The following is a 26,444-nucleotide window of genomic DNA, read 5'->3' on the forward strand; positions in this document are numbered from 1 at the left end:
ACCGCCCCTTACCCCCACCAAGTCGAAGACGGGATAAACCTCAGGTAAGTATTATGAGAGAGCGAGTAGTAATGTGTAACTAATAATCGTGTTCAGCTCTCATGTAATTCATGTCGTCGGCGGAAGTATGTTGTTAATCTAATATCGGCCCTAAATAAGTTACTCTATTCACATTAGCGTCTAGGGTTAAATGTGATCGACAACAGCCTTGTAGGACATGTACCCTCCGGGGACTTGCCGCTTCCTGCGGTTATCCTCCGGACGCCACATCACGCCCCTCGGACCGTGATACACATTCCACAGTGCAGAACCGAATCCATGAGCTAGAAGGACTTGTGCATGCTCTTATGCAACGGACAGCATCCAAGAATATCCAAGCAAATACCCAAGCACTCCCCGAGACCACCGAAGGATCCCCCGACTCCGAGGCGGGCGCATCGGGAGAACCGCCAAACGGTGGTACACTAACGGACAGCCCCGCCGGCGTTAGCTACGTCGATGGTGCACATTGGACTGCTCTATTAGATAGCATCTCCGAACTCAAGGACTATTTTCAAGATGGTCCGGAATCAGGACCGCATTCCCAGAACCCCTTACAACCTATTCCTGATTATGGGCCTTGTCCGCTGTTATTATACGGCCGGTTTACCCAATCCAGCAAAGGAGAGATCTTGAGCGTGCTACCAACGCGAAGTGTAGTCGATTCATTGGTTTCGAAATTCTTTTCATCTATCGATTTGACGCCAGGTAATATTCATATGCTTATTTTAAACTAGAGTAACATATTAGAGCTAATTCTTCCATATAGCATTATTACACAGCGGCCAGTTTATTCGACAGGTAACTACTACTACTATGTTTCGTGCATCCGATAATTTCCGATCGCTAACAGGTGCTACTATAAGTATAATCAGTTTTGGGAAGACCCCTCTGCAGCTTCGATCATGTGGATAGGGCTCTTGTTCGCTATCATGTGTTTTTCGTCTATGCTTTTACAACGCTACGGTGATCACGATCCGGGCACTCTACTCCCTAATGCAGAAAATACGCTAATTATACGATCGTATCGGGAGAAAGTTATCCAGTGTCTGACGCTGGGCAAGTATACCAGGGGCGGTGAGAATGTCTTACAAACCCTAATTCTCTATGTTGGTATAGAACATTTCCTCCAGGAGGATTCGGATTTCGGTACTCATCTTTTACTAAGCATGATCATAAGTATTGCTATGAGAATGGGATATCATAGAGATCCTAAAAACTTTCCAGTCATATCACCCTTCGATGGTGAGATGAGAAGACGGACATGGGCGGCACTATACCAGGCGAATCTTATTTTTGCCACCCAGATGGGCCTGCCGAGTATACTAAGAGACAATCAGATAGATACAGAAGAACCACACAATCTTGCGGACTCTGATTTCGATGAGGGAACAACTGAGCTTCCCCCATCTCGACCTGAGACGGAATTGACGCCAGGTTAGTAACTTTGATTCATACGCCAAACATAAGCTCAAGACGATTACAAAAATTTAACAAAGTTGGTAGTTCTATATGTAATTACTAGGAGCCGGATCTCTCGGCTTTGGGAGAAGGTTCGCGACCTAGCTACAGACACAAGACCTCATAAATATGAGGAGACCCTTGCAATGGATCAAGGGTTACGGACTGATCAGCTCCGCATTCCACCACCCTTAAGAATGCAGCCTATACATCTATCCATCACGGATCCTCCGCACTTGATAATGCAAAGAATTTGGCTTGATATCTGCTTTCTCCGGTTAAAAATCGTTCTACATAAGAAGTACTTCATGGTACCTATTCAAAACGAACGTTATAGTTACTCGCGGAAAGTCTGCTTAAAAGCAGCGATGGAAGTTCTCGAGTATCAACATATAGTTTATGAACTAATCAAGCCAGGGAGCCTGTTATACGAGACTCGTTGGAAACTTTCATCGGTGATGAATAACGAGTTTCTCCTAGCAACGAGTATTGTTTGTGCTTATGTTAAACAGATCGCCGATACCCCCAAAAGCGCAGTAGAGGGAATAAACGCAGAAGAGGTTAACAAGCTCCTCGTAATATCTGCTGGGTGCTGGAAGAGGTACAGCGTTATATCTAGAAATGCTCGGAGGGCTGTCAAAGCGATCAATATAGTCCTCGAAATCTCGGGCACTCCCACAGCGAGCCCAGCTAGCGTAGAGGACGAGCTAGGTCCGATGTTCGCTTTGCAAGGTATGTTACTCTAAAAGCCACTGTTTTAATTCACTTCCATTTCCATACATCTAGTAACAAAGAAGAGGCTAACTTGGTATTGGTAAAGACCCCCTGCTTTTAGATTTTAATTTTCCTTACACGTTGGACAATTTCTACGGGGGAGATGACTCGAAATTTGTGAATGACCCTTCGCTGGAAGCGATTTCGTCTGCACAGCAACATCTTATGGACGATGAATGGATTAACTTGTTCCAACGAGTATCTACTCGCCCAACGAACTAATTCGACGTATTGTAGGATATGGTTGTACATTCAGGAGTTGTTTTAGCAGCAAGACAGAGGAAAGATAGATGTGACTCGGAGGAGTGGTGCTCTCCCCTATAGACGCTCGTTTTGATGTCGGCCTAAGAAATTATTGTATATTACGACTACCCCTTTGAAGGGCGAACAATCCCATTGTACACTACTATCTCACAAAGGCATTGTCTAGATTCTGTCTCGGTTTAGTAAGGACCAAATCCCGGTAACTGTTTTATAATAGCAAACAAACAACTTGGGAAAACTAGTGCTTTGTGCATGAGGTATTCTAGCAATGACTAGGTATTGCTTTGAAATAAGCACACCTCATAAGCTATAAATACAAGCCTAACGCATAGTAGTAGTCCGATCTAAACCAGACCAGACAAGACAAGACATTAACAATTCATACCTTAACCAAGTCAGACCTTAATCAACTTCTTAATATACCATAAAAAATGTTCGCTAGACATCCAGAGACAGTTAAGTCGCTTCAAATCTCTATGAGATTGAAGACCCAGCGTGATGCAGAGACGTTGGTTGAGGTCGATGAAGTTAAGGAAGCGTTTCGGCTTTATATGAATAGATGTCTTACGGCGTCCTCCATGACCAGGGAGTTGCCCGACTGGAAGAGCGTCGACGACTACTTGCAAAATCTTCGCACGTCGTCTGTGGTTCGAAGCAAGACTAAGACGCTAAGGGAAGCAGTAGAAGATGAGTGCAAGTCGGCACCGTACGAGCTCCTACCCCATGTGTCAATGTTTGCCCTGCGAATCATGAGTTTCTTGATAACGGCCCGGGGAGAGGTGTACGATGTCAACTTAGATGCCGAGATAGCGAAGAGCCCCGAGGATATCCAGTTTGACCGCTGCATTAGGATTATGCACTTGTTGGGTTTCCTTGTCAACCACGATCGAGAGATGAGGAGAGCCAGAGAGGCTGAGAAAACCCGGGAAGCGATTGGACATAACTGGATATGAAGCCGCTGTATGTGAAGACGTAATGGTATGAGATTCGTTCGCTGGTTCGAACGTGTTAAAGGTGTTTAAAGTTTAACTGTTTACTTTAACTGTTCGATGTAGGTTTCTCGTTTAATAAATAAATAAAAATTTAATTATTACCCCATTCTTTCTCTCTTTCTTTCGTTTAGAGCTCGTCTTTCATTTGTTCGCCGTATCCTTATATGATATGTATCTCTTGTTGCCGTTTCATCCGTCTACCCCATCTATTACATCCCTCTTGTTTCTTCTATGTCTATATCCGTAACGTTCTTCCTACCTTCTCCGCCCTCTTAGCAAATACTTAAGCGGGATAGCTTAGGTAGTAGTTAGGTGATTTCTTTAGAGCGGTGTTCACGCACATAAAACGAAAAAGGGGGTTCAACTCCGATACCCTTGTTGCCTTTTCTGCGGATTGTCGGTCACAGTAGTATATAAGGTACCATAGCCTGGATATCCATTCGATCATGTTCACGTTAGAAAACTAGATAAAAATGCAGCAAGGAAAAAAAAGATAGGGGGTTATTCTTCTTCGGCCTTGGCTGGTATCCTTCTCCTACATCCATTTAAAATCCTCTCGATAGGGCCCATAAGAATGCTCATGCTCAGTTGCTACAGTGTTAGCCTTTCCTTAATCCTCCAGCGTGTACCTCATCAATCACGTTAATCCATGACCACGTAAGACGCCTGGGGCAATAAACCATGACCTTGGGCAATTCATCCCCCATTTGGCCAATAGAGAAGACAACTCGTCTCTCTTCCCCGGCACGACGTTGACGAATATCCGATCTCCTCTACTCATACAGGGCTCCGAATGCACAGCACCACGTTCCTGGCCGATGCGGAATATGCTACACTCGCCTGGCTCCGCTTGAACTAGGCCTAGGGGGGCGAACTCGGTCGTGAGCTTGTCCCGGACAGCTTCGGCCGTTACCCCACACCCAACACAACGGACTGAGGTACAGATGTGATCTGTAGCTAGATCACGCTTCGTCGAGAGCGACGTTGCGCGAGCTGCTGCCTGGTGCTCGGCGGGAATGAACATGGTTGCGGGGCCGAGTAGTGTAGCGCATAACTTCCAGTCTGTTTGCAAGTCCAGCTCTGTCTTTTCTCTACCCACCACTAGCGACTTTCTCCGGGCCCAAATACCGCCACTGTCACCGTCACCACTACTCCTATTAAAGAACATGTCGTCCGTGTGCCATCTAGGTTTGTTGTATTCCGTGGTCGCTTTCGTCGCGCGGATGGTGAGCCAGTAGTGATCAAGGCCATTTGTTCGGATGAACTCGTTGACGAAGGTTAGGAAAGGGAGTAGGAGTGGAAGTAAGGAGCCAGACAGAGCAGCGTGGGCCCAGTCGTGGAAGCTAGATGGGAGATCATCTAGTGTGGAGAGCAAAGGGCCGCAGTAGCTCCAGAAAGCATCTCTCTCTACGGACAGGCTCAGGTCCGGCTGGTCAGGAGGCTCTTCGAGACCAAACTTTATAAATTCGAAGCTTGTCGATGATTGGAGCCTGTCCTTCATGGTTGGAGAAGCATATGGTTCAAAGTTCACTTTTTGGGGGCCTTTTGGGTTTACTCAGAATATCTAAGCCGGTAGTTTAGCACGACCGGTAGTCTTAATTGAGAATAGCTAACCCCCTTTCAAGATATAGCCCTAAGATATATGTAATAGTATGCATAATGTATATATGAATTATATATATGTAGGGTATGTAAGTGTATGTAGGGCTAAGGTAACAGAGGGCAACAAGCAACAGCAGCAGCAGCAGCAGCAGAAGCTAGCGTTGCGTTACTCCGCGTCGGAGACACATGACTATCTATATACCATGTAGGTTAAGTTATACCATGTAAGTACCTAACTTCGCTGCCTGCTTGGGCGATGCAGATTTCCAAAAATAAAATAAAAGGGAAAGGGACTCGAGCCCGATTCGTTCGGCGCCAGATATAGCGGGCCTATTCAGCGAACCCGCTCTGTTAGCCATTTCCCGAATAAGGAAAACAAGGCTAGCTAAACCGGTTACACCTTGACATCAAGAAGTCTTTTTGTAGAATTAAAAATTTTAGCTGGGACTTGATTTAAGAGTTCTGTTGGTTGGTATTATCGTAAGATATGGAACGATTTTACGTAAATATTCTATATCTGAAGTGAATACCAGTTTCCAATGTTAAATGAGAGCTGCGGGATCATCGCTTCAGTGCGTAACCCCCTGCAGATTTATACAACTTGTCGCGGTTCCAAGCCCAAGTCCTACACAGAAGCATGTAAAGAATAAAAACCTAACCTATCGTAATAAGCTATGTTAAGCGTATGAAACGAAAAAAGAAAATAAAAAAAGGCCCAAATACTCAATGTTTTTCTGGGTCATAGCACGTGTCCTGCAGGCACAAAGCGGCCCGACTTACATAGATGAAGTGGCCGATTTAGCGAGCGTCGAAGATCGTGGACCGAATCTATTGGAAAAGCACGGGGAAATATGTTCTCTCTCGTGTTCCTTAGGCTTTAAGGCCTCGCAGATTCGGAGATTTGACAACGCAGGGTTACACTGCGCTAATCTTTATATAAGATAATCTTTATATTAATTATAAAAACCCTTTTAAGTTCAGCTCATAGTCGTAAAGGTCTCATTCATTAGCTGGAGACTGATGATGAGATTGATGACTGGTCATAAAGAAACAAGAGCTCAGTATACTCAGGTTTCGGGGCTCGGTCGGCTTTAAGGCCTTGGATCATTCAAACTGATGGTCATCTCATAGGCATGAATGGATTTACGGAGGTGGAGTTGGGCAACTTTTTACCTTCTCCTATTGATTTCCAAGTGGAGCGGCCCTTTTACTGACGACTCGTACGATATCAATGATTTAATATTCGATTATCGAACTATCGTAGATAAGTTGCCAGCTATCACACCTATTACACCGAGTCCCCCTCTCCATTTGCCTGTTCATGAGTGATAAGTATCGAATAGACAGGGATTCCTGCTAACCCCTCGCTCACTAATGAGGTAGATGGTGTTATTTCGCTTCGTTCGTTTCGTATATTGAATCTTGACATATAAAAATTTGGAAGACTTCGTCGTCGAGTAGTGTGGTTGTAACATCAGGAATGTTGTGCGGCTCTTCTGTCTTTTACCCATCGGAGGTAATTGTGTTTCTATGTTGAACATTAGTGCAATGCTACGATGCTGGACTCGAGTCTTCGTCGGCAAAGCGTGCGTGTTTATCTTTGCGCGGTGTTGGGTTTGCTGTTTGGTTCTTTTGTCGGATTCTCGAAGCCGACGAACATGGTAACGCACACCAAGCTTGGCGGATTCGGGCAATGAATTGGCTTAGCAGAGAAGCTTTCTTGATGCTCTCTTCATCTTCCTCGTCGAATTCCCAACCGCCCATGTTTCTTTCCTGGGCCCTGCGGACACTTCTTTCTCGATATAATTCGAAGGAATCGCGATGAAAGAGAGGGCCGAGACATTGGGTACGAGCCACGGAACTCCTATGATGATGACAACGGTCAAATAAGTGATCACGAGGGCCAGTGGAGTATGAATCTGGAGTTGACATCATGACGATGTGGCAACTATGTGCAGTGAAGTGACTGATAACTACCAGGTAGCTATTCTGGAGTTGAGAAGAGTTCTATGTGATCTGCTCCTGGGGGAGGCCATCTATTGGAGATACACATCGTCCTAGTATATTTTCTTAACGATAGTAGTAGTTCGAATTTGTTGGGTAAAGGAGTCCGAGGGGTAGAAGTTGACTTCAACCCCTTGAACTTAAATCTATGTAGTCCGAACCCATCGTGTAAATGAGGTTGTGCGATCCCAAGATGATACATAGGCCATACGAAAGCGTTATTATCAATGCTCGTATTGCGTATCTATATTCGAGTACATTTGCTAGTTGACTCTTAGGTATAATTATGGTGTATGCTACTTAGAGGCTTGGAGGATAGCCTCGCCGTTATAATCCTCTCCCCGTCTCTGCGGCTCTCTTCTAGACGGGGGGATAATAAAGTTCAAGTTCTTGGATTTCCGCTATGCAAACCCGAAACTACCTAACCCAGGTACCGATACCTACCTAGTACCTATGCAACCAAGACTGGCGACTAGATCGTGGTTGATGCTTATGGTTCGGGTGGTAATCGATAATTATACGAGGCGGTTGTTGATACCTATGTTACTAGACTATGTTACTAGACCTCAAGGAGTCGTAATAGACCACGGTGGCTACGTACGGCACGACATGATAAGATATTAGTTGATAACCAAGAAATATATTGCGAATTCTAGAGAGAATAATGGACTGATGTTATGTTTCTCACATGCTTGCGGTCCGGTTTGGGGGACGGACCGTGTTTTGCCTCTTTCGCCGTCGCTGGCGGGGTTAACTTAACTCGTTTAAGACTTCTAATTTCGCATCTCTTTATTTTATCTCAACAGTTTCGGGATTGAAACGCTCATGTTAATCGGCGTGGGATAACATACATGTTAGTTTAAGACTATGATACAATAAGAATTAGCCGCGGTACCCGTCCGTTATATATACCGGTCCTTTATATCCTAATTTGCGTTCGATCGGCATTAGACCTCTTTAGAAAGATGTAACGGCGTTCTAGTAGGAGATAAGATTGGTAGATATAACAAAGGGTCGGGAATCGGGACCGAGCACGCTGCCGTGCGGGTTTCAAGGGGGTCTGAAGGGTGTGAGCCGTTAGAAAAAAAAGGTAGAACCTGCTACGATTTGATACTGACCTTAATCCGGCGCAATCCAGTCAAACCAATTAAGCTAGTCACGAGGCAGGAAGCTTAAAGGAACTCCTCGAGGTCATTTATTGGCCATCTCAGGGATAAAATGTCAATGCTACTATAAACACTGCTTACTGTACGGGCCGTTACCGAGGCTCTGAAAACGCTACTAATCTAACAAGCCTGTTACAATCATTTATACGTTAGGTACCTAAGGTAACTCGTAGGTGAGTAGACTTGAAAGTTCTTTTTCAATACTTCCCGTCGCGTTTATTGAGGCTGTGAGGTTATACTAAACTTAAACAAGAGCACTAGAGTAAGTGAATTGCCGCCCTGTTAGCCATCTATTATAACACTTTATTCAGCGCGGCTACTGATCCAACGAGGTGAATATCTGTAGAGCATGCAGTGATCTTTTACAGAGCGAGGTAGGTAAAGAACATACGGCCCCCCTTACATTACAGGGAACCCCTGCCGAATTCAGGAACGGGCGCAGGCGATGCCGTACATAGGATACCACGTTCAGCTAGATTGGGCGAAGGAATGGTCGAAGACTGCAGAAAACTAGAGGACCTATAATCGACACTCGATCAATCGATGACAACAGGCTCCGCCAATAGTTGGTTCAGTTCCTATTCCTTGGCCCCAAGGGCTTCACGAAGGATTCTGGGAATGTTGTCCACTGACGAAAGGGGGAATCATGACATCCAATAAAGTTGGAACGAAGTCTCGATTAGATCTTATAGTACTGAAATGGAATGAAAAGGCGAGACTCCGCTGAGATTTGATAACAACCCTCAGTGCAATCTTACTTATTATACCGCCTGCTACAAACGGATTTCCCATACGCTATGTCGATCTCGCCAAGGGAAGGAGATTTGGCCTTTTGTCGTCTATCGTACGTACCTAAAAGAGCCAAGCTTTTTAGGCTACAAATCTATGATCTATGGTAACTAGCGGCGCAGTCTGATAGGGCTGTTGAAGCTCTGACCTCGTTAGTCTAGAGATTAGCTGAAGATATCTGGTCAAGTACCTAAATTATAACTAATAAGATCATTCGACAACAAAGCGGCTACAGTATAGGGAATAGCAACATTCGAAATTAGTATGATAACTATTATAGAAGACATTTATTTCGTGGAATACCTATGGATATACCTTATCTACTTGGAAAGTACAGAGATCGATTTACCCACCAAGTCCGAGTCTGCTAGTGCTTAGGGCACCCTGCACACCCCCAGACCCGTAGCTTTCTTAGAGATGGGATTGGATAGGACAAGCGGAAATGTAGACCCAGAAGGATTTTATATCCCCTGCCTATGGTCGCATTGAGAAGTAGGCGCAACTACACGAGTCCATAATGAGCTAGCCTAGGACATGGGATGCGGTAGGCTAGGTTGGATTTTTGTAATATAATATGTATAGAAGGATTCATAAAATAGTTGAATAACTCCCCTGGGCCACATACACTACGAGCGAGAGCTGAAGAAAGTTCCCAGCCCGTTCTCGCCACAGCGTCAGCTGTGTCTTGACAACCTAATCTCTGGTGCTTCTTGACCAAAAGAAGACCATGCTCTGGCACAGATTATCACGAATCCAAATTCTCTCGAGCTGAGCAATTCTTGCCAATCTAGCGGTTATTGGTTGTTTGAGACGACGCCATGTCTCAGTCACCGGAAGACACGCCTTACAGCACGCTTGAGGTCTCTCCGCGGGACCCAGAGACCTTCCAGAAGGAGGTAATACAATATCCAGACCACAGCTATCCGCAAGCTGTTCCTGTCGAACATGCAGCAATTGGGGGTACACAGTCGTATTATGGTCCCGAGTCCGCGAAAGAAGTCGTAAATCCATCACATATATATCCTGGTGTCGTTCCAGGCCCGTATAAAGACCCAAACTACGCTGCAGGTTCAGTTTATCATCAAAACGCAGCAGCATATCCCAACGGCGCAGGCTATCCCGCAAGTACGATTTATTCCGACGGATCAGCCTATCCAAACAGCGCATATCCTTCTACTTATGGACCTGGACCAATAGGCGCGGCTGGATTCGACGGCGAGCATCCCCCTACAGAGAAGGCAACTCCAACAAAGACGATATGTGGTCTTACAAGGAAAACATTTTTTATAATTCTAGGAGTGGTGATTGTCTTGGTTATCGCGCTAGCAGCAGGAATACCGGCTGGCTTGGCGAGTAGAACCCATGGGTCAGGGTCAACAGATTCAGCGGAGTCGTCAGAGTCAAACAATGGCAGTCCAACTGGCAGTCCAACAGATCTGCCGTCAAATTCAACAGACGAAAAGCTCATACTCGACAACTCGAAAATAACTGCATCTAACTGGACAGATCCTAACGGAATAATTCACAGGACTATCTTTTTCCAGGATGCATATAACTCTCTTATCGCTCGGCGTTGGGACTCCAAGAATAAGTCGTGGAAGACGAATAACCTGACCGAGTTGATGGCTGCGACAACGAAGCCTCTTAACCCACAACCGGGAACACCATTAGCGAGCGCGTCTATGGATTATAAGCAAACGTTCGAAACACACGTATGGTTTACGGACCCGGGTAACGTTATAAGATCTATGGCTTCCTTCGACGCGCTTAATAGACCCGACAGCTGGGATAATGATACGCTCGATAATGCTAGACTAGAAACTTGGCCCGGCGGTCAGTTAGCGGCGATGTGGCAACGTTGTTGGGGCGCCGATTGTGAAGGTACCTGGGTCGTCGCCTATCAACGACCAGAAGGAGCAATAAAGACGGCTAATTCAAGTACTTGGGCTAGCGCAACTGTAGCAGTCGAATCTAAAGATGTCGCTGCCAATTCTAGCTTGGCTATCCTCCCCAAGTTGCGTGGGTCATGGCTCGATCGTCTAGAGCTCGTTTCCGAACAAGTGACATCAGGCAAGACGGGAAGTATGAGGATGACGCCGTACGATGATACGTGGAATGGTGCTGATCAAAAAGGTAAGAATACTGATGAGTATTTAGTATATTCATACTATTTCAAGACCCCTGAGTAGGTCTGTAAGCTGACATATTTCAGTGACCGAACTTCAAGATGGAATACCACTCCCAGCTCCGTCCCAACAGTTCGCTGCTACTAGATGGGATAATTGGAACCAGGCCTTATATCTTGGACTCCTCCAGGGAGGCAAGACCGAGGGTAGCCATTGGGACGGCAAACAAATGAACCCTATTTCAAGTTTCCAGTTCAAATCCGGCCCGGAAACCAACTTCACGGCCGTCGCAATGTCGCCGGATGCTATGTTTTATGGCATCTCTAACAATGAGATATTAGAGTACTCGCTAGACACGTCAGATCCTTCAAACTTCAACTACGTGGGAAGAGTATATCCATAATATATATCCATGATACTTACGCGACAATTTATATTTTCTTATTTATCGAAACTGTAAAAGGATACCTAGGTTTAGGAGGTCATGGCTTTGATGGGTCATATGGGAGTTAGGAGGAAATATCTGCCTGCATACTAATGAGGTACAGAGCATCTACCATTTTATTCTTATATTACACGACCGTGTACTATCCTAAAACGGAACGGCCTTTTTAAAGCGAATATTGAGAGCCGAGTTGTCGTTGCTTACTCCGTGCGGCTCTTTAACTCCGCAATACGATTTACTTGTACGTAAACGATTAAGATACCTTAGCAATAGATAAACAGTGAACAAATTATCAACCTTAATCTATCGTCTTTGTTCATCTCACATTAAACGTTTTAGCTTCATCTAGATATTCAAGGAGAAGCGAGAGCCTATATGAGCATACGGTTCGGGATAATAGCCATATCTACGGGTGTCATACAAAAAGGTACCGAACCAAGGTTCATTGTCATTCGAATCAACTTCAGCACAAAGTAAGGGACACATAGATGACATCGAGTAATTAACCTATCGATCTATATGCGGAGCTTCATACTTTTTTTATGCGTCCAAGTTAATTTACAAGGGCTAGTCTAGAATTCAGACTCAGCTCGTAATCGTGACGCGCTCTAACCATCAACGACGTCATAATATTGAATAGACGTCTCGTTGACCAACAACTTCTTCCAACCCATTTCTATGATGATATCTGTGAAACAGATCTGTCTAGGCTAAGCTAACAATCCCAAGTTGCGGGGCGATAAATGGTAGGCATGATGAACCAACTTTGCCGCACGTAGCAATTGTTTTGGTCAATATAAAGACGAGGAGCCATGCTTAGAAAGACTATCTTCTCCCACCGAGCTTTACTCAGATCAAGCAGTAGAAGAAGTCATTTAGAAAAACCAATACATCGACCATATATTTCAACAACGTCTACTCAAACCTTACAACAACGTGTTAGGAATATTGCCTTCAACCACCAATTCTCACGCAAGATGTCGTCGTTCTCAAACACAGATACTGGTAGCAAGCCGTCTGGACCTTACTATGAGAAGAACATCGACAGAGATGTATCCCTAAAAGAGAAGGTTGAGATTCTAATTAAATTTGTGTCGTCGTGTAAGTTTGGCATGATGACGACGCGAGACCCCTCAAGCGGGAAGCTGGTCTCTCGATGCATGGCCGTCGCAGGAAAGGTAAGCAATAAGTTCCCACAGATAGCATCTACCTATGAAGTTCAAGTATCTTATTACTTGTTCGTCTAAGTTAGAACGAGACAGTGCTCGGAGAACTAACCGTAATGTCCCAACAGGAAGGCGGTGATATCGACCTAACCTTCACGACAAATACAGAATCGCACAAGACGGACGAGTTAAACGCTGACAGGCACACCAATATCTCGTTCTACGATAACTCGGGCCAATGGGCCTCAATCGCAGGTGAGGCGAGCATCGAGACAGACCGGGAGGTCGTGAAGAAGTACTACAGCCCGACGCTCAAGGCATGGATGGGAGACTTAGGCGACGGCGTTCACGATGGAAGTGAGAACGACCCGCGAATTGCTGTGTTAAGAGTCAAGACCAGTTCCATCACATATGCCATCACAGATAAGACGGTACTAGGCAGGGTTGCTGAGATCGCCAAGGGCACCGTCACGGGCGAAGCGGCTGGTGTTAATAAGTTGAGAGAGATTAGCGAGAGTGAGATCCAGCAATGGAGGGCCACTGCTTCAAAATAGGTTCAGAATCGAGATTGAGAATGCGAGAGGTATTCGTTATCTATTATAGCCTTATTATAGTTAAACCTTACGAGATTAAAATCTAATGATATCTTTTTTTATATCAACGTCGATCAGATTCTGTAGTCTTATAGTCTTTCGATGACGCAGTAGTAAGCAAACTGGCGGTCTGTTTGACTTTATAATATACCTTTATAATGATAACAAGAGTTGATGTTATTTTTTTATTTTTTTATTATTGATGGCCACGCTTGTGATAATAGGAAAAATAAGTTTTAAAAAAAAATTTCATCACTACCATCAGCCGGGCCATCCATACAATTGATCTTCCATTCTGCCGGAGGAGGTTCTCAAAGTAGCAAGTGTATTCGGGGCTGACGGCGTTTCGGAGGTGAGAAATTTAATTTAGAGATTTGGAAGAATTAAGTCAGCCATAGCTAGCGGCCAGTCATCGCTGGAGCCATATCCCATTAGGGTCAAGTGCAGGCTCGAAACGCGGCAATGGACGCTGATGTAACGGGTTGGTAAGGCTTGGGTGGCGGGGATGCTACGTACCTACCATCGGGAATTTTCACTTTTTGTAAGGCAATTGCTGACCAACTACCCAAAACTTTTTAAGAATTACCCAAAAACTACAGGGACTACAAGCTAATTGCCCCGCTTCTCTCTCCATGATGTTTTTCTTCCTTTCCCCCCCCTATCACAAAAAAAAAACCAACGTAAACCAAATAAGATCATCAGGCGAATCTTCGTGATATTTCTAGCTAGCCTAGGTACATAATGCATCCACCCTCGTCCCTGATTCGCGACCTACCTGATTCAGTCTTACTATTTGATCCCGTATAAGATATAAGAAGACACCCTCTAAGGCTCTATCATATCTGCCCCTCATGAGGACTGTCGCATTTTCCTTTCTTATAGCCATACTATCTATAGTTGTCTTTAGGGAACGAGTTATCGATCTAACCTCGACGACTTTCAATTCCGTGTTAGAGACTTTCAAGACCTACGACGGCAGCAGTAGAAGTAGCAGTAGCGCCGTGACTAACAGCGATACGGTAACTACCAAATCGACCACCGCCGAATCTGAATCCGAAGCCCCTTTTTATAACCCGTCCGAGAAACTCGTCGCAACTGAAATGTCTGTCCCGCGCGCAATCCGCAAGGTATTCCTGGCGGTCGAACAGGCCGAAGGAGCTGGAGCCAGGGTTAGGTCAGTTAGGCCCGAGAACGGCTATGCGCTGAATACGTGATTCGGGAACGGCAAGTTAACTATTAGTAGGAGAAGCGTAGGAACGCCGCAATTACGAAACTTCTCGCCCTTCCTAATGCTAGACCACTTCAGCATCAAACCCGGCGCAGGCTTCCCAGACCACCCACATCGCGGGCAGGAGACCATTACGTATCTATTAACGGGCGGTGTCGACCACGAGGATTTCGCCGGTCACGCTGGTACCATCGAGGCCGGTGACTTGCAGTTCATGACAGCGGGTCGTGGCATTATGCACGCCGAGATGCCGCGCCAGAACCCGGACGGTAGCGCAAACGTCGGCCTGCAATTATGGGTTGACCTGCCCGCCCACCTCAAAGCCTGTGAGCCTCGATACCGCGATTTGAAAAAAGACGAGATTCCAAGCGCCGAATTAGACGACGGGAAGATTCGCATCAAGGTTATCTCAGGACAAGCTGGTGGTGTTGAAAGCCTCAAAGAATTAGCTTACACCCCGGTTTGGCTGCTCGACGTAGAAATGCAACCAGGTAGCAAGTTGGCTCAACCTCTCCCGAAGGGCTGGAATGCCTTCTCGTACCAGCTAGAGGGATCCGCCGTGTTCGGCTCCGGCGACAAGAAGCAGACGGTCGCGCAATACCACAACTGTGTATTCGAGCCGGATGGCGACGTGGTGAATGTCGAGGTACCCGAGAGCGCAAAGGAAAACGCGCGTTTCGTCATAGTTGCCGGCCAGATCCTAAACCAGAAAGTGGTCCAGTACGGCCCCTTCGTGGCAAACTCCCCCGAAGATGTGCGACAGGCGCTGATAGATTACCAATTCCACATGAACGGTTTTGAGAGAGCCAAAGATTGGCAGAGCGAGATCGGAAAGACAATGGTTGGTTGAGCGATCAGCCGCTTACAGTTATTCCGCCTTAACATCATCGCATCTCCCATTCAGTCCCTATTCTCGCGCCCGATCTTGCGAACTTCTTGTATATAGTATATCCTGCTTCCTGTGTCTATTCTCTTCTTTTCAGATACCTCAAAACACAACCTCGGCGTATAGGGGTGAGTGTAGAATGGCATTCAGCAAAAATAAATATTGAGTAGTGATTATCTTGGGTATCTCTCCTTCGTTTGCGACCCGCGGTATTAGAAATTCCCTTTCGGCCGCTTGACGGGATAGGTGTCTGGCAAATTCATAACCCATTGGAGGCGCGCTAGCTCGTCTCTTGGAGGGTGAACACCTTTCCACCAAGACACCTTCCGCGGGTGCAAACCTGTCACCTGTTGTAGTCGCGGATGGCTTAGGATAGATGCAGCTTCAAGCGGTTGACCGTGATACGGCTGTCCTATGGGTAGGCCAGTTTTACCGGTTGGATTCTCCGGCTTTGTCGGCGCGGTCTTGCTAAGAGACGCGTGTACACTCTTACCCCTCGGGGAGCTTGGAGGAGAGGAGAACATAGGAACTCGGCCTCTCGAAGCTAGTGCCGCCCTATGCTTTTCCTGTTCAGTCGGCATACTCGAGATTGCGTACAGATAACTAATCAGTATATCGTAACTTAGGCTAGAGATTCGGTCTACTTATAGCATAGGTATGTTAGGAGATTAAGTAAATAAAAAGTAAAACATAAGTCAGACCTATTTCGCAGACATAGCCTCAAGTTTTTATGTCATCTTCAGAAGCTCCAAGAGCTGAACACATGCCGTCATAACCAATCGCTCACCGTCTTACCTACATGTAACTAACACGTACCAAAAGGGATAGGAGCAGCACGTTAGTCTAGGTATGCAGCCTCATTCATGCGTGGTCACTCATCGACGTTGTAACTGGCGTCTCTGCCTGCCTAGAATTTCCGGTATGACCTGTCCTTCGGTGCGGGACGCGAGCAGGCTGCCACGGGGGTAAGCAAGCTTTCGGTCTTACACCAGTTGTGTGTTATGCACACCCTAAAGAGGTGAGATTGGGGCAACGGGGGGGGGGGGGGGGGGGGGGGGATTCCTGAGTCATATTCACAACGGCAAACGGCCCCATCCCGGTCTATTCCGCCCACCGAAAAGGAAAAAAAAAAAGTCTCGGCGGGTTTTTACCAGTTGTGGAGGGCGTAGAGCGGGCCGATCTTGTCAGCTATGGAGATATATACGGTGAGCAGTGCACGTTAGGCGAGAGCCTCATTCTAACCTTGTGAGGTTATCTGTCTGCTTGGATAGGTAGATCTAAGTACTTTAACTCTACAGCCTTATTTTATTTATTATTAGACAGTAAGATGGCGTTGGTTTTTTTGCTGGGGTTGGTGTTGTATTACTAGCATTCTGCTTTTTAATAGCTACCGTTTGACATTGTGTATCCATACCTAGGTAGGTAGTCGTTCGTTCCCGCCTGGCTTAGGGGGAATGGAAAAGAGAACACACGAAATGAGTGGTCCAAGTGGTAACAATTAGTGTTTCTCTCCTCTTAAGTAGCACTAAGCTAATTTATATCGTATCATTCCAACGTATACCGTTTCTATTCTAAATTATAGGGCATAATCAGTGCCATAGCTCTTCTACACTCAGGGGTTGGATATTCACGTAGAAATCATGTCTTAGGTACCTAAGTAAGGTTTCGGTATGTGAATGATTAATAGGGGTTGCTGAACATATATGTTAATTTGACTTGATATATCGTATACTGGCATTCAACTACGAAATCACAGGATCATGAAGTAAAACTTTATAGATGGCAATCCACGAGGCGTTTTATTTGTATACCGCACAAGTTTATACGCCTATACCCGGAGCACTAGTGTTACGGTATACATATACACAATTTTAGCACGGGGGGAAGGGGACCAGTTTGCTTACACCAAGAGGGACCGCAGGCCAGTAAGGTTGTATGTTGTGTCTACGATTGGGTAGTGAATGAATGGTTCCATTAGGGTTGGGTGGTAGTTATGATGTGGCTTGTGAGCCGATCAATATATCATTTACACAACAACTACATAGGGGGTTACTATCGAACACTAGAAGCTAGTTGGACGAATGTCGGGTATGACGGCGGGGTTGCCCTCAGAGTCATACGCTAGGTGATAACATCCACTCGGACCTTAGGATACAGTAGTTGGGGATATAGGGTTCTAGTGTGATGATACTAACAGACCCATGAGGAATCAAGCTGGACCTATCATCCCGTACCGCTTAAGGGGAAGAGGGGCGAGGGGGGACTATCCGTCCTCCAATTTAACTGACCTCGGCCCATAGATTTTCTTTTCGAATAGCTTCAATATCACGCTATATACCTATATATCCATATCGATGTACTTCTCGACCACGCAGTATCCGGACGAATGGACAACTTCTTACCCCTTACGATGTTGGGAACGAGGATCCCCTTTGAGTATGTCTACATACGAAGTGTCTGTCAGTATCCAAGGTCCAGTGTTTTGATTACTTCGGAAGAAATACCCGCTGGAATATTAATGTAGTGCGTCTAGACCTCGCTGTCATCTGGAAGATGCTAGTGGAACATTCTCTATGGTCAGTGATATATTAAAGATAAAATCCCGAGTATATCCAGGCGGGATCAGAAGCAGTCCGTTCTCGCCTCATCAGGGGTCCTTCCGTAATAGTTAATGGACGTCAAGCGTATCGGGCGGGAAGGCCTGGTGGAGACAGACCTATCTGCTCAACCCTATCCGGTCTTGTATTCCATGAGGCAATAATACTACAGTGGTAGATATAGTAAAGGGCTTACGACAGAAGCATCTCAACCAAGTTGCTGTGATGTAGCCCTATCCTAAGTGTAATATGTTAGGTTAATATATCTAATGTTGATGTTTCTTTATAACTAGTAGTGATCTACGCGAGGAGGTGCCTCTTGCGGTACTCCTCGTCGTTGATAGTAGCTCTGGCTTATCACTCTATTGGCTAAAGGATGTCTACAATCTGGGTATTTGTATGTTACAAGGTTTTATGGTTCTAGACAGTTATCTTCAGAGGTTTATGTTGTAGTAAAGTAAGGCTGATGCATTCAACACTAGTTTTTTCCACGAATAATAATCAGTTCCCTTCACCGGAATCTATACATATCTTCCAGTGAGGCAGTTATTATATATGACCCTTACGAATACGAGATATTGAGGAATAGAACTTTCCTACTTGACAATGTAGCTTGCATATCATCATCTGCTACCTTCTTGAGCAACTTAATTAAGTCCCTTATTTAGTATCGTTGGCACAGCCAGATCTACACAAAGTTGTAACCACTATTACAGCAGGGAACCTTGACATGATATGATGACAAGCGAGTTACCCGCGGAGGTCATAAGTTACCATATCAAAACCCACCGCATGAACCTCCACGTGGGCATCAAGGATTAAGGCATACTTGATATGTAGCTGCATAACTTATATTATCGTGGTATTCAACGGACATATCTAGCAATTTGGAGTGTTCTATCGATCAGCTCTCGATGGTGGATAGACTATGCCGGTTGAATCGGATTATACTAGGCATGGGTGAAATCAGACACCATCAACTTAGCTTTCGTGATAACTAATATTGGCAATGTGACAACATGCAGGATATATGGCATACAGTCGTCTATTCCGTCTGGCTGCTCTTGCGGGGACTCTTGAGATGACAGAGGAGACATGGGTCGTTTGTAGCCGAGATAGTTACTGTATATATTCTAGGTTTAGAGAGTATGATACCTCGCTTGTATAGGATAACAAGATTTCTATAAGCCAACGTATAGAATGAAATGATATGATTACTCGAGTACTGTAAGTAATATCTACGAGTATAACGTATATATTACCTGCTAAGCCATCTTTTATCCCGGTAGTCTTAACTCATTTAGGAATTGTGCCAGAATATTCTAAGTGCATATGTAGTATTTAGTGAACTCATAATCCTTGACGTTCATATAGCCATGTGGGTATATTTCTAAGCATATACGTCAGAACCAGCCTATCTACGCAAAAGTTCCGCTCATATTACATGCAGCTGTACAATATAATGGGGTTTCAGAAATATCATAGTTGGAGAAGCCACGTGGGATACTAAATTTGGTGTGCTTTAATATGGGAGTCGTGGAAGTGCGTTGTGATCAGCAAATGGGCGAACTCGAGTTATAGTAGGGTTTCAAGCAGATATATTAAATCAAATGAATACATCATCAACCCCGTCCCCGGACGTCAACCCAATCTTCGGATCGATGAGCTTAGCGTATGGACCCTCACTCGAGAGGGCTGTAGATGACTATATTCCACGTGGAAGCCATGTGCTCGAGGACCCGGCTGAAAGGAAGCATCCCACACGATCCTCTGGGGTTCGGAATTAATCATTCCGGTAGAGTCCTAATCGGCGCACCCGCAGCAAAAGGCTATAAAAGTGTCTATATTAATATTCTGTACGTACGTATGCAGCCGCTTCATTTAGCCGTTCTTGGCAGGGACCCAGGGCTACCACGATGTAGAACTTCAACCTCCGTTAGTATACATTCCGGGATACAGCGATGAGTATAAAACCCGGACCAAAGACGATCATCAAGTCAAAGATTCCACATCATCAATATCGACACTTCCAAGCCTTAGTCTTTTCCAAACGAAAACCTTCACGATGCTCTGCAACAAGCTTCTCCCTCTCGCTACGCTCTTGGGCGCATCTGTCGCCCAAAGCGCCACGCTCCGGTATATGCCATTCGGTGACTCCATCACCGAGATCATCTGCTGGCGTGCAAAGCTTTGGGAGAAGCTGAAGCCTACCGAGTGGGGATCGGTAGACTGGGTTGGCTCCGGAAAAGGAGAAAACAACTGCGGAGACAGCACGTACGACCGCGACAATGAGGGCCACTCGGGTTTCTTGGCCATCGACATTGCCAACAAGAAACAACTCGTCGGATGGCTCCAGACTAACCCAGCGGACGTTATCACGATGCATCTCGGTACCAACGACATCGTGCAGCAGAACAAGCCGGTCAACGATATCATTGCTGCCTTCACGACACTAATCGGCGTGATGAGGGCCAGTAACCCCAACACGAAGATCGTCGTAAGTTTCCTATAGACTCCTGTCTCGCTGCTTTCCCAAGTACTAGTAGATATTGATTTCACCCAACTAGGTCGCTCAAATTATCCCCATGGGCTTTGGCAATTACAACACCCAGATTCAGAACTTGAACAAGGCCATCATCCCCTGGGCGCAGGGTCTCAACACCACCGAGTCGCCCATCTGGGTCGTGGACCAGTACACAGGTTTCAGCGGCACCAGCGATCTACGCGACGGCGTCCACCCCAACGTACGTAGTATTAACATTCATACTCTATCATCTTTGTTATAGAGCCTCCTTAGAAGACTCGGAAGTTCTTAGTTAAAGTAGTTACTGACCCTCTTTACTGTAGGCTTCGGGCGATGATAAGATGGTGAACGTCTGGTACCCGGCTCTTGTTAATGCCTTCCAAGTAGCTCAGGCAGGCAAGAATGCCACTGCTGCTGCAAAGGTTGAGGTCCCCTTCACGGCATAGAGAGTATTTTCGACTTATCTCAAGACGATAAGGAGATATTGGTCAGGACTCTTGGTGATGCTCCTTGTGGGTTTATACGCCACAGTTGTTTTACTTCTACTGTATATATTGATCAACATTATATAACAAAATGGAGCTTAAATTGGATAGTGTCGTTTATGGATTGATATAGTTGTTAGTGACATAATTATTTCAAGACAAAAGACAATATTGATGGATTGAATAAGTTCTTAATTTAAAGCTGCTAACTACCTCTAGGTACACTACCTACCTCCTAAGGTGACAAAGTGGATCTCCTATGTATTTATATTTACACAGTGGGCATCCCGTTACGCTTGGGCGGTGCCGATGGCCCGGTTGTCAGATAGCGCCAAGACTAAGCTAACTTTAAATACTTTAAATACCCCGGTTAGGCTAGACTCTAGCGGATTTCGTAGGGTTTGAACCAAATCAGTTCGAACTCTCGACAAATAAGGTTACCGATAAGGATTTCGAAACTAACTGAAAAGGCAGATATACAGGGATAATGATCACTTTCCTGCTTTCTTATTGCGTAGGCTGCGTAAGGTAGGCACTTCGTGTTTGCGTTGTTGTCAAACGTCGAGAAGCCCCTGCCAAGCTCTTACATAACATATTTCTTGGTGTATCCTTCGTGGTGTCCTTTTTCTTTTTTTTTCTAATCAGGAATTCTTCTGCGCCGTTATGCGCTTTCGTTAAAGACTGCGCGAGTAATACACTCTTTATCTCACTCTTTTACCATCACCGTTGAGCGAATGGACCACTCGCCAAAATGCTTATGAATTCTCCCTTCTCCGCGCTTTATCTGCGCTGGAAGCAGCTTCCCAACCTCCATAAAGTGATATCTGTGTCCGGCCTATTTATTTTCTTATTAGGTAAGTCTATTCTTCTTCTTGAAGCAACGCGCATCACGCGTCAGTACGCTGATGCAAAATGCCAATATAGTCGTATTTCTTCAACCTAATCCCGACGTTGCACGCGATGGGTGGAACCGTCTTACACATTCCGATACTGGCCCTTTGGCTGGTGGAATTCCTCTTCGTGTCATGTTCATAGGCGCTTCTATGACTCTCGGTGAGCACTCAACTGGCGAAGTCGGTTATCGAAAACAACTTCGCGACTGGATGGTTGCTAGAGGCAATCCAGTCAACTACGTCGGTCAGGTATTTTTCCCCTCCTTAATCGTAATTAGTGGTCCGTCTAATGTTTAGATTGCGCTGACCCCTCACGTGCTTCCAGAACCGATATGGTGACTTCAAAGATAACGATGTCCAAGCATTCGGTGCCCAACCTATAAAGCCGACCCTCGATCGCCTTAAAGAAGTCGTACCTCAAACCCAACCAAACTTGGTCATAATTAATGCTGGATCAAGTGATTGTTTCCAGCTAGACCATTGGGGACCGGCGTATGTTTTTCAGAAAATGCGCGACCTAGTTGACTTTATCTTCGAAGCCTCGCCGCGAAGTACCATTATCATGTCCACCATCATAATGAGCCCGTGGGAAGGCACGGAGCGTTGCGTCAGGAGCTCTAATGCCCAGATACGTCAGGTGGCTATCGACCTTATTCGGGAGGGCAAGCCAGTGGTTATGGCTGAAATGCATCATGACCAGGGTCTACCGAATCGCGTCGTGAAGCAGGATATTGGACCTGATGATATGCACCCTACAGACAAGGGTTACTTCAAGATGGGAGACATCTTCATAGAAAAGATCATAGAAGTTGAGAAAAACGGTTGGCTACAGGCCCCAGTCGAAAATGGCGTCCCAGCAGATGGCGAGGCTGCTAGAGATGCTGAAGATGCAATCAACGCGAATCAAGAGAAGGCAAAGGAGAAGGAAAATAAGGAGAAAGAACATAAGGAAGGAAAGGAAAGTCAGGACAAGAAGGAAAAGAAATCCCCTAGCAGAAGAAGCCACGAATGGGGGAAAGCGCTTAATAGGCGACATATGGCCGTTTAATAATGTTGGAATACAGCGTCAACGCGTCCTAGTAGCTTTCGCTTGGCTGAAGAGAACTTGCATAACACGCAGGACTCGAAGGTATCGCCGGCTATTATTTCTTGCAAATAATCGCCGGCATTCGAAGCTGTCGAGTATGCTATCCGGGTTCATTACGATATAGAACCCGTACTATTAGAATATGTGCTTGCCCCACGGGTCTCTACTATTACTTAGCATGTATAGTATGTAAGTTAGATTCGATGTATGTATTTCCGAGCTGGCAAAGACCTGGCGGTGGTCATTGTGGACTAGCTAGATTCAAGTCTACCTCGAAGCCATCTAATTGAGTCGACTACAATTATCTTATGTTTCATATATATTTCAACTTCCCAAGACCTATTACAATAATACTTAATAGTGGAGCTCCGCATTCATTTCCAGTCTTATGGAATCTGAATAACTATAGTATATAGGTAAGTACTCATGTTACGACCATAAGCCTCATCAAAGACAATTTCCAAAATCCCATGTTCCCACGGGAGGAGGCAGTCTCAATTACATCCCCTAGCGGCGACACTTAATAGTCTTACGTATATGAGGGCTAAAAATAGTATCAAAATTAGACTTCACTAACCCCACAACCCGAAGAGAAGGTTATCCGAGTTGGGAAAGTCGTCCTAAAATGAAAACCGCCTAGCTCAGATTAGATCCAACGTTAAATCCTCTATTCCACCGCTTAGGCCTAGATTAACCTATCGGCGCTAATCGAGTCGAATACGGAGAAGACACCGGGGTTGACGACAGGCCAATTTGAGAGTCGCGGCTATTAGGGAAATAGTTGCCCGTTATTAGCGATGTTTGGCCACTTAGAGATAATAAAGACAGCGGCGACTGTTGTAATCCTCTATATGATTTTAATGCAGCTCATACTAGAGCCTCGTCTCTATTCAATGTTTCAGTTCTTGTCGGAATACATATATCTTGATCAGGTAGGCGTCAAAGATGTCCATATACACAACTAAGAAATCCGTGCGTAGTTTATTGAGCCGCCGTACTCTTCCTTCTAAATATTTCTTGTAAACGTCCCAAAAGTATCAAGGGCTAGTTCCGAGCACGTGGCTACTTTTGACGGAAAACTGTTAGCTTAGGTATGTGATTAGATCATTGCGCCTTTCCTAGATCTCGTGATGTATCTAGCTTGATAGTTCCTTGTATTCCGGCCTTGACACCCTGGCAAAAATGCTATCATAAACATGTAATCGTTTCGTTACATGAGGTCTTCATATATAGGAAAGAGGAATATAACGAGCAAAAGGATGGGGATGATAAGAGTGATCATCAGGGTCAAATCATCAATCCCAATATTGGATACTATGAGGGTTATTCGATTATGTAGGTTAAAGAGGACTAATTTTGAAGTCTCAAAAGGTTCGGTTTTATCAATAGCATCAGACCTCTTGTGTAATAATGTACAGCCGACTTTTCGTTCGTCGAAAATCATATTGTCGATACCGCTTTCGAGGATTTGCCTACACCAGGGTGTATTTTTGATCGCCTACAGTTTACTATTAGTATTATAGGAAGAGATATACTAAAGTCGTTACTCGCCTCGTGGTCATTACATAGCTCCCAATGCCGATACCTCGTAGCTCGCCAGTCCGATGTTGTTGCTTTTGTTTGTTGCTTGCCATGCAACAATGCCAAAAATAACCGATGCTATAAAAGATATAATAGCAATATATTCAGAAACTCCAAGGTTTGACACAGAACACCAGTGTCCCCGTTTGAATGCTCCGTTGGTTGTCGTTTGTCCCGACGTCGTCGTATGCTCCCGCGGATTTATACCTTCTATTGTAGTATTTGCTACGCTATTGCCTAAATTCTAGTCCATCGCCTTAGACAGCTCTCGGCAATTCTTCCCCAAGGCTTAGTGATAGTTTATTTTACAAGGTTACGCGTAGTCTAGGGCGAAGTACGGCCGCATGTGCATGCAGTTTATGTACCTATGTCCAGTGATTACTTCGGACTATTCATATATACAAGGTATAGGCTTAGGCTTAGGTGTAACAAAAGGCTGATAAGCCTGCCTTGTGTGTCAGGAGTCTCAGCTTGCTTCATAACTTACCCGTTCACTGGCTGTTCCATCTCTATTTTGGAAGTCTCATCAAATCACATACTCTATAGTTTGTTGCCCACCACGTTATCTCGGATAAACTCTTAATTATATTATACTCGAGCGACAATTGAAGTAACTGCTGGGTATATGTATATGATTGTGAAGTTGCTATGGCTTAAGTATTTATAATTATTGGCTGATGACACTGGTTAGACCGTATTGATTTTTAAGCAGCGAGTTCGATGAGTTAGGCTAGTTCAACCAACCGTACATACTTAACTGCCAATGAGCCGAGTTAGGTTACGCGCCCAGTTCATGCGCTCTCTTTCCGTGGCTTATACGGAAACTTTCTCGCAAACTAAAATCATAGATATTGATGCTTTAGGCAAGAAACGCAGTGCAACCCGTGTCGTTATTGATAGAGTTATCACAGTTATTTGCCTAGTTAACTCAAATGCCAATGCTCCTAATATAGCCCCCTCTCTTCAGGGACTATGAGCGGGTGATGTTTCTATAGCGTATAAAGGGATTTTATTAGAGCTCTTATTGGCAGGATAGCCACTGCTGGCTTATTGATGAATTCCTATCATGTGCGTATAACCTTTTTTATATAAAACAGGATTGTGTCTGTTATCCTACTGGTGGAAAACTATGACGCCTTATAGACTAACTACCTATAGAGTCGTTGAATACTGACACACTTTTCTGTTTCGAGTTACTAGACTCCCGTAATATTCGTATACCTAACATAGAAAAAAAAGAGATAGAATGGGGTGGTTTGAAAGATACTACAACTTATTTAAACGCCGTTTAAAGGTTTGGGACGGTTAGTTAAGATTTTGCTACTATTCACCTCGTGTTAGATAAGTTGACTGATCACTACCGAAGTATATATCTAACGAAGGTCATCTTTGACGCTGCTCTATTCAAATGATCTAAGATATAATCTAATAATTATATGTGATATAAAAGTAAAAAATAGCATTTTGAGAGGTTTCTAAACATAGTCCTGATCATTGCGATAAGTATTTCTTGCCTATTCTTGCCTATATTGATATAGCTTCATTCGAATGGTTGAAAGCGGCGTAGCGGTGTATTTTTAGAGTGGTAATAATGTACTTTGACCTATATGCTGCTGATAAAGCCTAAAATGTTACTTATCGCACTTATGGTTATGTGGTAGACTACAATCTAGGCGTATGTCTATTTCTATATGAGGTTAACGAATACGACGCTGTCGCATATAATTTCACCAATCATATCA

General features: G+C 44.9%; 7 protein-coding genes across 7 annotated transcripts; 6 read left to right on the forward strand and 1 right to left on the reverse strand.

Moving 5' to 3' along the window:
* Positions 1-347: 347 nt before the first annotated feature.
* Positions 348-2,496, forward strand: GL218_00031 (uncharacterized protein; the record flags this gene model as incomplete). Its single annotated transcript, XM_033576439.1, has 5 exons — positions 348-747; positions 809-840; positions 915-1,476; positions 1,546-2,232; positions 2,336-2,496. 5 exons carry the CDS (start codon positions 348-350, stop codon positions 2,494-2,496), a joined length of 1,842 nt encoding a protein of 613 aa, XP_033441737.1.
* Positions 2,497-4,167: 1,671 nt separating this feature from the next.
* On the reverse strand, positions 4,168-5,031 carry GL218_00032 (uncharacterized protein; the record flags this gene model as incomplete). The annotated part of the gene is made up of 1 exon (XM_033576440.1): positions 4,168-5,031. The coding sequence occupies one exon, from the start codon at positions 5,029-5,031 to the stop codon at positions 4,168-4,170; it is 864 nt and encodes a 287-aa protein (XP_033441740.1).
* Positions 5,032-9,909: 4,878 nt separating this feature from the next.
* GL218_00033 (putative fungal fucose-specific lectin protein) lies at positions 9,910-11,620 on the forward strand (the record flags this gene model as incomplete). The annotated part of the gene is made up of 2 exons (XM_033576441.1): positions 9,910-11,224; positions 11,304-11,620. 2 exons carry the CDS (start codon positions 9,910-9,912, stop codon positions 11,618-11,620), a joined length of 1,632 nt encoding a protein of 543 aa, XP_033441739.1.
* A 1,019-nt stretch (positions 11,621-12,639) lies between these two features.
* GL218_00034 (Protein bli-3) lies at positions 12,640-13,382 on the forward strand (the record flags this gene model as incomplete). The annotated part of the gene is made up of 2 exons (XM_033576442.1): positions 12,640-12,840; positions 12,957-13,382. The coding sequence occupies 2 exons, from the start codon at positions 12,640-12,642 to the stop codon at positions 13,380-13,382; spliced, it is 627 nt and encodes a 208-aa protein (XP_033441734.1).
* An 890-nt stretch (positions 13,383-14,272) lies between these two features.
* Positions 14,273-15,499, forward strand: GL218_00035 (Pirin-like protein; the record flags this gene model as incomplete). The annotated part of the gene is made up of 2 exons (XM_033576443.1): positions 14,273-14,595; positions 14,665-15,499. The coding sequence occupies 2 exons, from the start codon at positions 14,273-14,275 to the stop codon at positions 15,497-15,499; spliced, it is 1,158 nt and encodes a 385-aa protein (XP_033441733.1).
* Positions 15,500-20,197: 4,698 nt separating this feature from the next.
* On the forward strand, positions 20,198-21,102 carry GL218_00036 (putative cellulose-binding family ii protein; the record flags this gene model as incomplete). The annotated part of the gene is made up of 3 exons (XM_033576444.1): positions 20,198-20,629; positions 20,700-20,876; positions 20,980-21,102. 3 exons carry the CDS (start codon positions 20,198-20,200, stop codon positions 21,100-21,102), a joined length of 732 nt encoding a protein of 243 aa, XP_033441736.1.
* Positions 21,103-21,892: 790 nt separating this feature from the next.
* On the forward strand, positions 21,893-23,082 carry GL218_00037 (uncharacterized protein; the record flags this gene model as incomplete). Its single annotated transcript, XM_033576445.1, has 3 exons — positions 21,893-21,995; positions 22,066-22,283; positions 22,360-23,082. The coding sequence occupies 3 exons, from the start codon at positions 21,893-21,895 to the stop codon at positions 23,080-23,082; spliced, it is 1,044 nt and encodes a 347-aa protein (XP_033441735.1).
* Between the last annotated feature and the right edge of the window lie 3,362 nt (positions 23,083-26,444).

The sequence above is a fragment of the Daldinia childiae genome, assembly GCF_008694065.1.
Source record: "Daldinia childiae strain JS-1345 chromosome Unknown Scaffold1, whole genome shotgun sequence".
NCBI classification, from domain to species: domain Eukaryota; kingdom Fungi; phylum Ascomycota; class Sordariomycetes; order Xylariales; family Hypoxylaceae; genus Daldinia; species Daldinia childiae.